This window comes from Micrasema longulum, unplaced genomic scaffold (genome assembly GCF_059751315.1).
Source record: "Micrasema longulum isolate JH-2025_06_02 unplaced genomic scaffold, ASM5975131v1 h1tg000354l, whole genome shotgun sequence".
Lineage (NCBI taxonomy): Eukaryota > Metazoa > Arthropoda > Insecta > Trichoptera > Brachycentridae > Micrasema > Micrasema longulum.
Genome location: NW_028277556.1, coordinates 358,348 through 373,778, shown reverse-complemented (window position 1 = coordinate 373,778; position 15,431 = coordinate 358,348). Strand labels below are relative to the sequence as shown.

Below are 15,431 nucleotides of genomic sequence, written 5' to 3'. Positions count from 1 at the left end.
AAGTATCCTTTTACTCCTACGTAGGTTCGGGAGAAACAGTGCCTCCCATCAGTAAGTGTATATTTGAACTAATAAAGTACAGTTCAGGAATGCCTAAATTCATGCAGACAAATTATAGATTTATTTATGGTGAAATTATGTCAAAATTATGTTTTTTTTCAAAAGTGATGAAATCTACGCATTTACGGATATAAAAATTTTGGCTGGGTTAATTATTCACTTAAATGGCGAATGTTATACAATGTGTTAAATGACCACCCAACCCAGCGAATGACAAATCATAAATTCTGTAAATGCGTTGACATTCATATTTTCAACAGGTTCATCTTTGTTGTTAAAATATTATTTATTATCTATTTATTGATTAATCTTTTCATAAATTTAAATTTTAAATATTTTATTTACTGATTATTTACCTATCTCACTAGGTACGTGATTTTGTGAGTATTGAACACAATCCTTTATTTTTAATCATATCACCCTCTTACTGATTTTACAGGTTCATAATCCTTTTTTAAACTTTAATAATAAGTAATAAAAATTTTATGCTTTTTTTTTCAGATAATCGGCATAAACATGAAGTATTAGTTGATGGAGAGCCTGTGTTATTTGAAATACTTGATACATGTCCAAAGGTAATATTTTAAGATTTTTTTTAACTTATCACGTATAATAATAACTTTAACTATAATAATAACTTTCTAACTTAACAAACACTAGCACTAAAACCTTACAAATTTTTCAAATGTTCATTTGCATATTCACCCTTTTAATATGATAGTATATAACGTTACTAGATGCTAAGTGCTTCTGTTATTTTTAAATTAAAAAAAAATGAGCACAAAAAAAAAATAAAATGGGTAAATTTATATTCATTCAAAAGATAATTTTCTAATCTATAGTTTTAAGTTTACAACTTTTCTTTTATTTGATAAGAAGCCTTGAAAATTTAATGTCATTTTGAGTTCTTTGAACAAATAAACATTTTGGACACCTCTCTCTGTTTGCGTTCAATCGAGGAAATAAACGAGAAAGCAAATTAGGAGTGGTGTTGTAATTTTTTTTTAACTAATTGGCATAATATCATTATTATTATGGATAACTTATTGAGCGTCATTTTTTAAATATAATAACTCAAGATCGCTTTACCAAGTGATAAGTGTTTAAATTTTAATTTCAACTTTTTTATTTGTAATTTATAAAAAAACAATGTACTTTGTCATCACATGCTGAGGATTTATTCAAATGATTTAGAGAACAGACGATAAAATTATAACTGGACATCCAGGATGTAAAAAAAGGATTGGAAGACCCAGACTAAAAATGGAGAGTGACAAAAGAAATTAAGCACAGCTTCTGCAAATCGCAAATCGGAAAATGTCTGCTAAATTTGTACTAATCGCTATTAATATTGTACCGATCGCTAGCTAGTCCATAGTTAACTTTGCCAATATGTGAAACTTTTTACTCAATTTTCTTTCTTTTACAGAACATAGACGATTTGCCTCCTTCCGAAATACTACAGTGGGCGGATGGGTTGTTTATGGTGTACTCCATCACAGACCGCGAATCATTCAACTTTATTCGGAGGGCCAAGCAGCAACTGCAGCCCGACATGCCCTTAGGGCTTGTAGGAAACAAGGGTGATATGGTCCATCTCAGGCAGGTAATATAGGTCGAAAAATGACATCATCATGTATATATATTGGTTGACATTTGATAAACACTCACTAGAAAGCGAAATGCGATTTTATGCGAATCTTGTGCGACTACTGTTAAACATATTACGAGGGTCACCCACCAAATAAGGTTACAAAATTTATGTAGGATAGAAAAACGCTTGTATATAATTGAAATTCACAAACATATAGCACAATTTTTCAACGTAATTGTTGTCAAATTTTCTGTGGCAAAATGGCCGACACAGATGCGCGATCAAACAAACTGACCGTTAGGATCCCCCCTACACATCAGATGGGTCAATTTTGAAACAACAAACTTCTCGTGATCTCAGGAGCATTTTTATAACCTGATTTTGTGGATAACCCTCGTATAATTGACAAAATTTGTGGTTATTTCTTCAAACGTTTTTTATTATTTTATTTGCTTTTCACTTTATTAAATTATTTTTTGTAACACATTGCATGCTATGAACAATTATAAAGGATGACAGATCTACCAATATTGTATATTTTGTATGTGATCTTTGTATGTACAATATACTACGTGTCAAGTTAACTTTCGTTGTTTTATTATAAAATAAATAAATGAGTAAACCGCAAATAAAATCAAACTTATCTGATCAACGGAACGAAAAACGATGCATCCTGGAAAGTACAGGACTTTTAGTCAATGTTTTTAATAACAGTATCTTATAATGGCTGTTGGTATAATTTACACACTTTTGGTACACTTTTGATTTTAGGTTTGTTTTGCTTCACATGGCAAATAGCATTGGGAATGTATTGTGTTAATACGGAAGAGTTTTAATTTTGTCTATAATTCCTGAAACAGATGTTCAATCATTTATATACAATTATGAATTTTGTAAAAATCTTTGAGATATAATTGTTTTTTTTTAGTATACCATCTAGCACTAACTTGTTTAAAAAATCTCAGAAGCCACATTCCGTTATATGCTCACGGTATATACATGCGTCGATAAGTTCCAAAGTTACGACCCAATACTTTGGACTTATACTTGCGTGGAATTACCTCTGAACAACAAGAAAAGAGAAAAAATATAATAATTATAAATCATCGTTATCGTAATTTTCATATAGTGTACAGGAGACTCCAATTGTTGCGAACCTAGATAATTTTTGTTACGTACATGTACGGTAAGGTGAATCTTACGTTTCAAAGAAAGCCTTCCAGAAACATTAAAATAATGTGGTGTAGAACCTTTAAAACAAATATTCTACGTCCATCTTGCCAGGAATCGAATCCTCAAACTAAAAATTCTTATTTTGTTTACTGCTTTATTTATTGGTTTTTAATGTTATTTCTTTTAATAAGAAACATTTTTGTTTTTAACCAATGAAATAATAATGGAAAATAAAAAAAAATAAAGATAAAACAACCCGATGCAGTATCTGTAGTCGCTTTTATCGTGTGAACAATAATATAAAATGTGAAAACCGTTTTTTGTTTATGAAATTGTTTATTGTTTACTCTGCTCAATGTTTATTTTTTCTATTAATTATTGTAAGGTTTCTAAAATATTTTTCTTTAATGCGTTTTGTTGGTGCAAGACGTTATTTAAAGTAAATGTCAGAAACAATCGAATTATTTCAAACTAAAAATTCGTAAATATGGTTAAGAATTCCAATCGTTTTTGCGCTCTGTAGCTGCTGAATATGTTGTGATCCGGCTCTTATTTGCAAACGATTTTCAGAAAAATAATTTAAAAAACCAAATTCAATTGACAAATAATGGGAATGGGGGCAAAGTTTTTTACCGCCCGTGCACTCTGTAGCTGCAAGATATGCTGTAATCTAGCTCCTATCTGTTATATAATTAAATTTTGATTGAAAACAAGTAACTAGAATCTCAACCATGTATGTGCTATGTAGCTACAGCAAGATGCATTGGAATATTTATAGTACAGCGTAGTTAAGGTGATTTAAAAAAAAATGGCAGTATATAAAATTATCCAAATAAATCAAATCAACCTATTTGCAAGCATATACTGTAATTTTTTACACTTTTGAACTGAAACATTTAGTCAACATCTCAGAACCGTATGAGCCATGTTAGATGGAAAATTGTTGAACCAGAGGATACTTAATATTCATGTTAAAATGTGTTAATGTTTTATTTTATACAGATTACTTGAAAACACATAAGTATTTGCATATTATGAAATAAATTTTAAATTTCAAAAAATAAATATTTATTTAAGGTAGGTTGCGCGGCAAATTAATGTAACTATGCATATTAACTTATTGGTTATGTTGTGCGACAAAATAAAATGTACCGTATTTTCGGATCATAAGACGCACTTTTTTACTATGAAAATTTAACCAAAAATTGTGGTGCGTGTTATCGTCCGCAAAATATGGTACACAAAATTAATATTTGCATGCATTATACATTTTTGAAAAAATACTTACGTGCGTTATTTGACATAATATGATTTTTTTTTCTTCCTACTTATTTTATTACCTACCCTTTTGCCTAAAAATATTTTTAATATATATTTGTGGACGTGCTGGATTTTTTCTAATGGAAGTTATTCATTGATATTGAAAATTGTTTTCAGGCGTCGCCTAGGCGAAATGGTTCAGCCGGGTGAATCCCACCCACGTGATAAAGCTCTTTTACTTCACAGAAGTCAAGAGATGGAAGAGTTTATGAATGTGGATGTTTGAACATAGGCAAAATTGTGCATGTTACTCAGTGGGTAAAGTAGCCACATAAACCAGCCAATGACAGGTCAAAAGCACTGTAAATGCCTAGACTTCAATATTACCTTCTCAAAAATGTTTTTTCTCACTGTTGAAACAAATGTACCCTTTTGGGACTGATTTTCATAAACAAAAGTGATTCTAAAGGTTTTACTCATAAACAACAAAAGCATTTCCTCTTTTATAAATTCTTCTTCTTCTTCATTTTCTTGCTCAATTCTTCGCGTCACCTCGTTGTTTCCAAGAATTTTAAAATGTTATTTTTTCATTCAGTCCAAAATAGTGTTTAATATTTTTTCCGAATACTGTTGAAAGTCTTATAAGTTTACTTTATTTTATTAGAAAAACAAGTTTTGAAACTTCTTCTTATTCGTCACATTTTAAGAGATCCTAAGATTTGTATTACAGAAAACTAGTTATTCTCTCAAGATGATGAGGTCCAACTGTTCCCCCATCTCTTCGGTGGGCTTTCGGGTGAACGTTGTGCATATGGGATTTCATTGTCTGTAGCGTACACAAGTCTAACGCTGCTCATTCTGTTCACATGGTCCCTCCAGTATATTAATCTGGATCTGCTTCTTTGTACAATATTCTTTTTTTCACACGTATCTCTAACTGAAGTATAACGGATTCAATCTCCGAGCGTTTTAACAGTAATGGACTTAAGACTTTCATTTCAACGGATCTGAATAGTCCTTTAGTACGAACGGTGTCAGCTCGCGCTTCCACAGATACGTAATGATGGGTCTTACATATGTCTTGTATATTTTGACCTTACTTTCGGTACAATTTGCTACGACTCGCGATTCTTATTCCCATGTATCTGAAACTCATGACCTGTCCCACTGGCTTGTTTTTAATAGTAACATTACATATAGCTGACGCGTTACCGACGAGTTAGCCGGTCCACCACTTTAACAAGGTCGTTCCTTCTACTGGTTGTAAGGCAGCAAAAACTGATGAACGAAGCACACACAATAGTTTCACTGAAAACCGAAGGGCAAAGCACACCCTGGTTTTACTGGCAGTAAAAAGCCGAATTGACTGGTAGTACTGAAAAAGACTTATTCCAAAAGAAAGCGCCGTGGTTGGGATTCGTAAGATGTGAAGTCCAGTAGTTAAATTCAAGGGCAGGCAAAGGTCTTGTAGAGTAGTCGGTATTGGTGGCCCTCCCCTAGAACGGAAGATGATTCAAACACGGGCAGTAGAATGAGACTGATTTATTTACTAGCGCTGCGGCTTTTTATACACAAAAAATATGCGCGACCTACCTTGGCCGGCCAACAGCGGGTGGGAGTATGCCGACCAATCCCGTTGCGAGAGAGATAACGCGCTCTCGCCCGCTTTTTCTCTCGCCACGTATAAGGACTACCTCCCCCCCCGCCACCCGACCACATTAGGGTAAAAACCGCGCAGTAAAAAATATGTACTGAACAGGGAAATATTATTATTATAAATGAATATAACGCGGCGATATTTTTTATTAAATCCAAATTATATATTTCCCTAATTCTATTGGCCTCGGTATAACGTAAACTCCCCCGAAGGTAACAAATAAAATTATTTTTTAAGGGGCTGTATTTTGCGTTACAGTATACCGAGGTTTTTATTCTGGCTTGTTATTTTAAGGGCCACAAAAAGGGCCGCTGAATTTTTCTAACGTCCGTAACATAACACATTATAGTTTTTCAGGATACTGTTTAAAATTTTTCTTTGCCATTGTGTTTGTTTTAACACATACTTTTAATATGTTTTTAAATTATACAGAAGATAATTGTTTAATCACGAATTATATCAAAAGACAAAAGTTAGAAAAATCTATTTTTTAAATTAATATTTCGTCTCGATTGTCTATTTAAATTACTTAAATGTCAAATCTTACGACATATCCGTATTTTGTAATTTTTGTTTAAACTTGACACAATTTAAAAAAATAATGTTTCATTTAATGTGTTTTTGATGATGTTTTGGGCTATTTCATTTCCAGGTGAGTCAAGAAGAAGGAGAGATTCTAGCAAAGGACTTCGAGTGCAATTTCATGGAAGTAGCTGCAGCAGAACAGGTTTCCCAGATCAGTGAAGCCTTCCAGGACCTTTGCAGAGAAGTGATGGCGGTTCGCAGAAAATCGAAACAGAGCCTGCTAGACCGGATGTTGGGAGGAAAATCAGCAGCCATGAGAGCTTATAATCGAGGGAAAAGTGATAGTGCGCTGCCGAAAGATTGACAAACAAACATGCTTAGAAATAAATATTTGAAAAAGCGATCTCTAACGAGTGCCACTAGACATAATAAATATTCGATGCTTACAGCTGATTTGAAAATCAATAATTTATTTACTTGAATGTTTAATAAATAAATGTTGTCAATTATATAATTTTGAGTAGTCCAAATGTTTGCTGACGAGTAGTAAATTTAACACTTAAGAGATTTTATCGAGATAAGCTGGTATTAACGGAGGCGAAATTATAATGTGATCACTTTTGACATGTCACAAGCTCTCTAAATACCCAGACATTCATTTTCTCATAGAGGTTCAGTTGATAAATCTGACAATTTTAGTCCGACGTTTCACTTAGAGCTGTAATGTTCACTTTGGACATGCTGTCTTAAGCACACACTATTTAACAAACATATTAATTATTATATCTGAAACACAGCAGTTAAAATTGGATCCCCAGTTTTCCAATAAATCATTAAATGTAATAGTCAAATCCTCTTAAAGCGTAATAACAACTTGTTTACTCATGAAACATAATGATTTTCTCTTAAACAAATACACTTTAAAAAACTACTAAAATCAATCCATTTCCAAAAAATTCACCCATAAGTGTAAGGGATAAAATATAAAAATGCAATGTTGTATTTTTATTAAGGAATTTATTAAAAAATGCCATTTATTTACAATGTATTTATTTATGAACTTATTGTGGAAAATTTTAAAGCTTTTTTTAGCAAAAAAATCCTTCAGGAACATGTCTGTTATATTTATTTAAATATGTGTTTATACCTTTTCTATTTACAATTTTGGATAAGAAATATACCATATGTAATAGTGTTTTAAACAAACGAATTAGATTGACAGAAATAATGTATAATCGGTTTGATGGCACTTTTCAAAATAATTTATCGTAAAACGTAAGATAAATATATGATAATAAATAAATGATCTTTAAATACACAATTGTTAGGTGACATAAGATACATATATTATTGACATATATGTATGTTTGAAAACGTAAATTTATTATGAAAGTATTTTGAGCACGTCGGATTGATAAAAATATTTTTTATACTAATACTCGTACAGTCTAACAACAAATATAACAATATAGAAGAAACAATAAACCTTTTAGATACTCGTGATTGCAGTTTATACGCCTCAAAAATGTTAAGACTTTTATGTCCCCTTCTTTCATCGCAAATTGGAAAATAGAAAATTCATATTAACAATTTAATTGGAAAAGTGGCGACATTATCGAGTCTTTTTTTACAAATCAAAAATTTTGCTCTAAAAACGGAAAAAAATCTAATGTATGAAGCCTATGTAAAAACTAAAATTTGTAATATGCAACTACTATGGGGAACAGGTTATCAAAATGACATGAACAGACTACAAAGACAACAGAATACAATATTAAATGCAGTATATGACCTTCCTTATTTAACTGCAACTAAAGAACTTTTTAAACAAACTAAGCAATTAAATATAACTGAAATTTTTCAACTAGAATAAAAAAAAAAAATATCCATAAATTAGCCACTAATGTAATTGTAGACGAAGAACTAAAACTTGTGTAAAAAAATTGCTGTAAACATAGGCATGATACGAGAATATCAGAAAAATATCATATCCAACTTTCTGAAACAAGACAAAAACAGTCTTAACTAATAAACCAGGGACTGAAATTATATAATAAACTACCAAACTTAACTAAACAAAAGACTTGGACAAACATTTCAAAAGATGTAAAAAATATTATTTTGAACAACAGAGTATGAATAAAAAATTTTTATTTAATTTTTGTAAAATGAATGTAATAATCCGTAAGGGTTTAAAAATAAATTTTCAAATAATAAAAAAAAAAATCTTTATCTGTCGATTCAATCAAAATATTTGAACATACTCAAAATGTGTTTTGTTGAAATTTTATACGGTTAAGTCAACGTCCGCCGGACAACCTTTTGAAATTCATGAACTACAACTACATAATTGTTCAGTGATGGTGAATTGCAACTGCAAAAACTGAGTAGTGCTCAGGGTATAAAATATCTGGGAATAACAACAGGCCAGTATTTGATGTAGGATGAACAAATTAAAACTATAACAGCAAAAATTAAACGCTTGATACATTTTTCAAGAAATATACTTGAAGTCCAGGACCTGAAACACTTAAACCATGCACTGGCAAATTCTGTGTTGACTTATGGTCTAATTGGTTGGGGAGCTTGCACAAAATCTGCCCGCAAACCAGTAACAATTGCACAGAAATCCTTAATTCGAGAAAAAACATTTCGTTATCCAAGTGACTTGTTCTTCAAAGTATTCAGAAAACTTAATATTATTCAAAATTGAATTTTTGAGAGCGGTAGTGGTTACACACGTAAATAGAAACAAATACCCAAGCGTCAACCACAATCATTAAACAAGATACTCTAATAAGGACCTGATACTAAATGAAGGGGTCAACACTGTTCTGGCATCGAGGCAACACTATTATGTTGGTAAGAAGGTCCATAACTTTTTGCCAGAATTCTAGAAAAGCGGAAGTGTTGTCAAGTTGAGGAAGGTGTAGACCCCGATCTTTTATAACATTGGTCGTAGGGAATCAGAGAGGTTAATGCATGCCGCGGATTGGAGATTCTAACTGGATGTTAAAAATGAAATACAAAAAATAATAATAATAATAAAAAAATACAAATGGCAATCACGAAGTTTCATGAAATAAATTGTTTATCTTTCACGTACGTATGTGGTAATTTGAGAATTCAAAGAAATTGTTTTTTGGAAAACACTGTGCGTTTTCTTTAACACGAACGTCAAAATTTATTTATGCTCTTCTAACGTAAACTGAAAGACAACAATTATATTTTAGTTGGAATAATTCATCTTAATCATTTTATAAAATCTTTTTAACTATATAATAAAGCAACAAGGGTCGGGTACGTCTCGAAACGGGTAGACATAGGAAATTTGGTAAGTGGTTATACACAAACATTTGATAACATTTGTAAAATATTTGACGACAAAGTTAATGTTTTAAATATTAATATTACCTTACGGAATTGTTTTTTTAAAAACATAAAATTTTCCAGTCAGGTATTCGTACATAAGTTTCACCGGTTTTCCTATTAAAAAAAAGAAAAATTTTTCCTCCAAAATATATTTTAACTGCTTGTAAGTTACGTATATTATTTTATTTGAGGACAAGCCTTTAAAATGAAATGTCAAGTGGACAAATATGAGCGTTTTCGACACCATATTCTGTTCGCATTCAATCGAGGAATTAAAGCTGCTAAAGATGCTCACAACTTTTGCACAGTGTACGGTGAAGATGCTACGAATTTTTGGGTAATTTGTTGTAAAATAATGAAGGAAAATAGATTATTGACTAATTTGATAGAAAAAATGTTGTTCTTCTTCGTTTGGAAAAAAAGGACACAAATCACGTTAACTTTAATAAATTAGTTAAAAATGCATTCTCTTTCACTATTTCATTTTCTTTCGAACGACGTATAACTTTTCAAATTTGAAAAAATAATGGATGTTACTTATGTTAAAACGCAAAAATTAAAAATAGATGATTCTGTAGTTTTGCATCTAAAAATAAATCTTATAGGATGAGCGATGAAATAAATAACGATTATCATATTTCATTATAAAACAGTGAAATAAAAAAACAATATTTAACTATTCATATTTTTTCTCTTACAAACTATAATTAATAAAACAAATAATGTAACTTCACTGGGGTTACCCGTGCCGAGGACACTATACAATTCACTTTTAAAAAAAATATTTTTTCACATTTGAGAATAAACAAAGAAGACTAAATTAATAAACAGAAATAATTAACAAAATCTTCGGATAGTTTTAAACACTACGTATTTATGTTTATAATTCATTTATGAAGGTACATAATAGGATGAATGTGAACAAAAGGCATCACATATTGAAGGCTTAAAAAATATATTGATGTAAACATTGACACAAGGGAAAACTTTTTTTTTGAAAATAAAAAGACTTTATAAAATACTGAATGTTTATTATTTGTTTTCCTTTAAAATATTTTTAATTAACTTTTCATTTCATCGGTAAGCCTCTCAAACTGCTTAACATTTTCAAACTTGAATGCCATACAACATATTTTGTATTCTTATTTACTTATCAATTACTATTATTTTTTAAATTTAGTTTTTAACAGAAAAACAAATTTATTTTGAAAAAAACGTATCTTTTACTCTATGAAGCTGTGTTGAGGTCGGATACAACACAATGAAAAGTTGAAGTATGCACATCATTAAACAAAAGCAAAAATAAAAATTAAAAATTGTAACACATTACATTTGTGAAGACATGACAAGATGAGAACTTTTTTGGTTTAAGTTTATAAATAGCCCAGATCTTGTCTTGATGTCTTTTATGTTTCTCAATGCTTTTTTCATTCTTATTTAATTTTTTAAACTTTTCTTATATTGTATTATTCATCTTTATAGATTGTGAAAATTGAGTGATGTCCATAAAAAAAATTAGGATAAACATACATTTTAATAAATATCTATACAACACGCTTAATAGTACATAAACCTATGCAATATCTCGCAGCAGTCTCGTGCAATGATCTCTTCCTTTAGACTCTTCTTGAAAATTTTAGTAAGACTTTTAACTTTTTGCATATTTATTTTATTTGAAAGTTCAACAAGGATACATAAAATATTACAATTACTAAGTAGGCATTAGTATTTTTCTTCATATATACTATATCCTAAATTATAGAATTCTTCTATTTTTCATAAATTACATGAAACTAAAATATTTCATAGTCCCTGGACTGGTACCTGATGCGTAAGACTGATCACCTTATCTTCATGTGACAAAAATGATCAAGATACTCTGCGATTGGTATGCCAATACAGTGCTCTATGCATCATTAAGGAAATGATGATGATGATATAAAATAAACATGTTGCATAATTTAACCAATTCAAGTAAAAATAGTAAAAGATGGTATATGTACAGAATTTTTATTACGAAGTTATTATTTTTTTTTATTTATTAAAACGCTAATTCGAAAATTATCCTACTTTTAATTCTCATTTATCTTTTAATTTTTTGAAATGATTAATCGTTATTTTATAATAAACAAAGGATCTCAAACTTACAGTAAATCGTCACAATTCAGAGTAATTTTGTAATTATCTTTTTTGTAAATATGTTCATTCAATTTAATTCGTCAACCGTAAGTAATATATTCGTATACTGAAAAATTGTCTTGAAACTGATTAAAAATAGTTTTAATTAAATCAGCATTCACTTCGTAACACTTCAATATAAATTATTATGAAAATAAAACTTTGTTATTAGTGTTACACATTTTTTATACTTTTACAAGAACACTACTACAGTTTCGAGAGAGCACTCCTCCCATCGACAGGTGATATAAAACTCACCCCCGTCGATGAGAGGAGTGCCTTCCCCAAACTGTAGTAGTGTTTTCGCAAAAGAATAAAAATTGTGTAACACTAACAACAAAGTTTTATTTTTATCGTAATTTATAATTAAAAATGACTACATAAATTTTTACCGAAATAATTCAGCAGTTTTGATTTGTTAAAATAAAACATTTCTTTGTCATTTCAACTACCAACATTACAAAAAAATAGAGACGTGCTTAGGAATACTAGTAATAAAAAAACCAACGATGTTATTTTTAAATTCGGAAAGAGCTAATAAATTATTTTTTTTGTGTATTTTGGAATTAATTAACACCGGTCTCAATATTTTTTAAACATGACGGTAAGGTGTAAGGCGATTGCTGCCAGGCCAGAAAATGAACAATTTACATGAGTAGTAAAAAATATATTTCCCATCCGGTTGGATAAAGAATACAGTTATATGTGTAAAATAAAGCCAGAACCTTGGACGAGTGTTTTCAAGTCGATGGGTACTCTAAGTAAAAATTTTGTAAAAGGAAATCGAGTGGAGAAAAGTCCCGCATAGCGTGTAGTGGTACGCCCGTTTGCCTTCCATGCTAGAGGAAGGTGGAAGATCGACATGAAATATTTATATTAAAGGTCGTTTTAAACTAAAGTATCTCATGGTCTTTAGACCAGTCCTGCACTTGCAAAGTCCAACTTATCACCTTACCCTGCGGTAACAGACGATCGAAATATTCTGCATTTACTTTACCGACTAAGTGGCTGATAAACCATCAGGTTTGAAGATGGTGAAAACAAAATAGTTTAAAATTATAAAACAATTATTTAAAATCGATCATCTTTCTTAAAATGGGTTAAGCTTTAGATCTGATGCCTGATATTCAATGTTTATTGCACATTGATTTGACGTCAATTTTAAAATAAAATATTCACCATAATTATTTGGGGGCATTTAGTTGTCTATCAAATGTGACAGAAAATGGAATCACTTCGTGATTCAGCGTAATTTGAAGTTTAGTCGTCCGTTCCGCGAGTTCGCAACACTACCAAAGAATCATAACCACGTTCTTTGCCAATATAATCAGTATGTTATAAAAAAGTTATCTAATAGATAAATACAAATATGAAACTGTCCACACAGATTGTATGACGGGTATGTGTGTCAAGCAATAACTGATCGAAATTCAGTAAACACTATTGAAATGGACAATGCCAATTTAATCCTAAGTCCATAAACTACGAATTACATCACAAAACAATGTATACTGTGTGGGTAAGAAGACAAAGTGGAATTCTAGGAAACAAAAGAAGGTAAGATTTTGCCAAGAAAAAATAGAATCTGGAGCGAACGTTACCAACTAAAATAATCATTCTTTCTATTTTTTATGCCTTTGATTTGAGAACAAAGCGGCATATCGTCGTTGACATGGAAATATCTGTTTGGCGTTTTTTTTGTTTTCAAAAGTATTTTCAATTTCGAAATTTGTTTCAACACAGAGAGAAAACATTTTATGAAAGGAAATTCGGAAGTCTAGGAATTAACAGAGTTTATGACCTGTCATTGACTGTTTTATGAGGCCACTTTACATCTTGTGCAATATTTACTATTCTGTCTTTGTTTAAACATCGTGGTGGGTGAATTGATTCAGCTGGATAAATCTCACCCACATGATAAAAGTTCCAGCTCTATTACATCACCAAAATCAACAGAAGGAAGAGTTGAGTAAATGAATGGTGAATGTTACACAAGGTGGAAAGTGGCCACTTAAACTAGCCATTGACAGGTCATAAGCCTTGGTTATGCCTAGACTTCCATATTTCCTTCTCGAAAATTTCGCTCTCTCTGTAGCAACAAATTTAATCTAAATAACTCCCTTGGGTGGAAATACAACCTGTCTACAAACATTTGAATATTCTCAAAACATTGTTGTATTTATAATTATTTCGTTAACACATTTTTGTTTTAACAAAATAAACTCAAATATTTTTTCAGAATAAAATTATGTATTTTCGCTTTTTGTTATCAATAAAGGAACTTGCAATCAAGTCCATCATCAAAAGGTACATTTTTTTATTTTTCTCTTTATCAATTTTACAATTTTACTTAACATATATTGCCAGCGCAACGGCGATATTATAAGCTTTGAACTCGCACAAATATACCGGCAGCTTTATGAGCAACCAGCAATTTTTAAAACTTTTGAAAATCAACAAATGTCCATGTGAGTGCGAAACTCTTGATGTTTTAAACTGGTTAATGAACTGCACTGTTTTCAGCGTCAAAAAACTTAAGTTGAAGGCCCGATGCAGATGCTTTGGTAAGGATCTAAGACACATCTATAACATGGTGCAATGATTTATAGAGGTAGTATCCTACATTCTATCCATGAAAGGTAGTATCTTACATAGTGAGAATGTAAGATACTACCTCTTCTATCACAACTTACACACTTTTCTTTATGTCTCTTGGACAGCTTAATAAAATACTGTGTGTGTTTATCAGTGACGGTTCTTGTAGATTACAAGGTATCGATTTATGACGAAGTGCAGCCACTTCTTAAGTATTAAAATGCACATAAGTAGGCAGACATAAAGACGCATCTTAGAGCAAAAGATTCCATGACTTGACTGTACAAAATTTGGCAAGATCGGAGCATCTCGAAAAAAAAAATATTCATAGTGCGTACGCTTGTGTTTACAATATTCTTGTATGGCGCAGAAACGTAGACAATTAAAACACGTGAGCAGGAAATAATAGATGCTTTCGAGATGTGGTGTTGGCGTCGAATACTGAGAATACCATGGACAGCCAGAAGAACAAATGTCTCTATACTGGAAGAACTCAACATAAAAATTTGCCTATCGACCATGTGCTGCCAACGTATGCTGCAGTTCTTTGATCACATAGCTAGACGTGACCCAGAAAATCTAGAGAAAATAATAATCACGAGCAGTGTGCCTGGAAGAAGAAGCAGAGACAGAGCTGCAGCTCGATTGATCGACCAGGTGAAAACAACCTCATGGGCGACCCTATATGGAGTTGTGGAGAGGGCGCAGAGCCGTGAAGAGTGAAGACGCTTTGTCAATAGAATGGCTGGTGAGAGTACCAATGATCACGACCCTTAGAACTGAGGAACGACAGAGAAGAAGAAGAAGGCAGAAAAAAAGGATGATAAGCGGTAATATTAAATAACTTATATTAGTCAGTACTCGCTTGAATGTGAATCGAAAGCAATAAAAACGAAAATTTTATTATTAAAAGAAGAACCGTTCGCCTGTAAATCTTGAGAGTGTTTTAAGAACTTGATCATGCTATTTATTTCTTCAATAGAAGGAGACGTCTTTGCACATGTTTGTAAGGGGAGA

General features: G+C 31.2%; 1 protein-coding gene across 4 annotated transcripts in view; it reads left to right on the top strand.

Moving 5' to 3' along the window:
• The window catches only part of LOC148282248 (ras-related and estrogen-regulated growth inhibitor), a 106,832-nt gene extending 96,172 nt beyond the window's left edge, over positions 1-10,660 (top strand). For all 4 annotated transcript variants that reach the window (XM_088225378.1, XM_088225376.1, XM_088225377.1 and 1 more), the window contains exons 4-6: positions 562-635; positions 1,490-1,666; positions 6,397-10,660. In XM_088225378.1, the coding sequence (XP_088081504.1) occupies positions 562-635; positions 1,490-1,666; positions 6,397-6,633 (488 nt within the window). In that variant the 3' untranslated portion in view covers positions 6,634-10,660. The remainder of the gene's footprint in view (positions 1-561; positions 636-1,489; positions 1,667-6,396) is intronic.
• Positions 10,661-15,431: the final 4,771 nt, after the last annotated feature.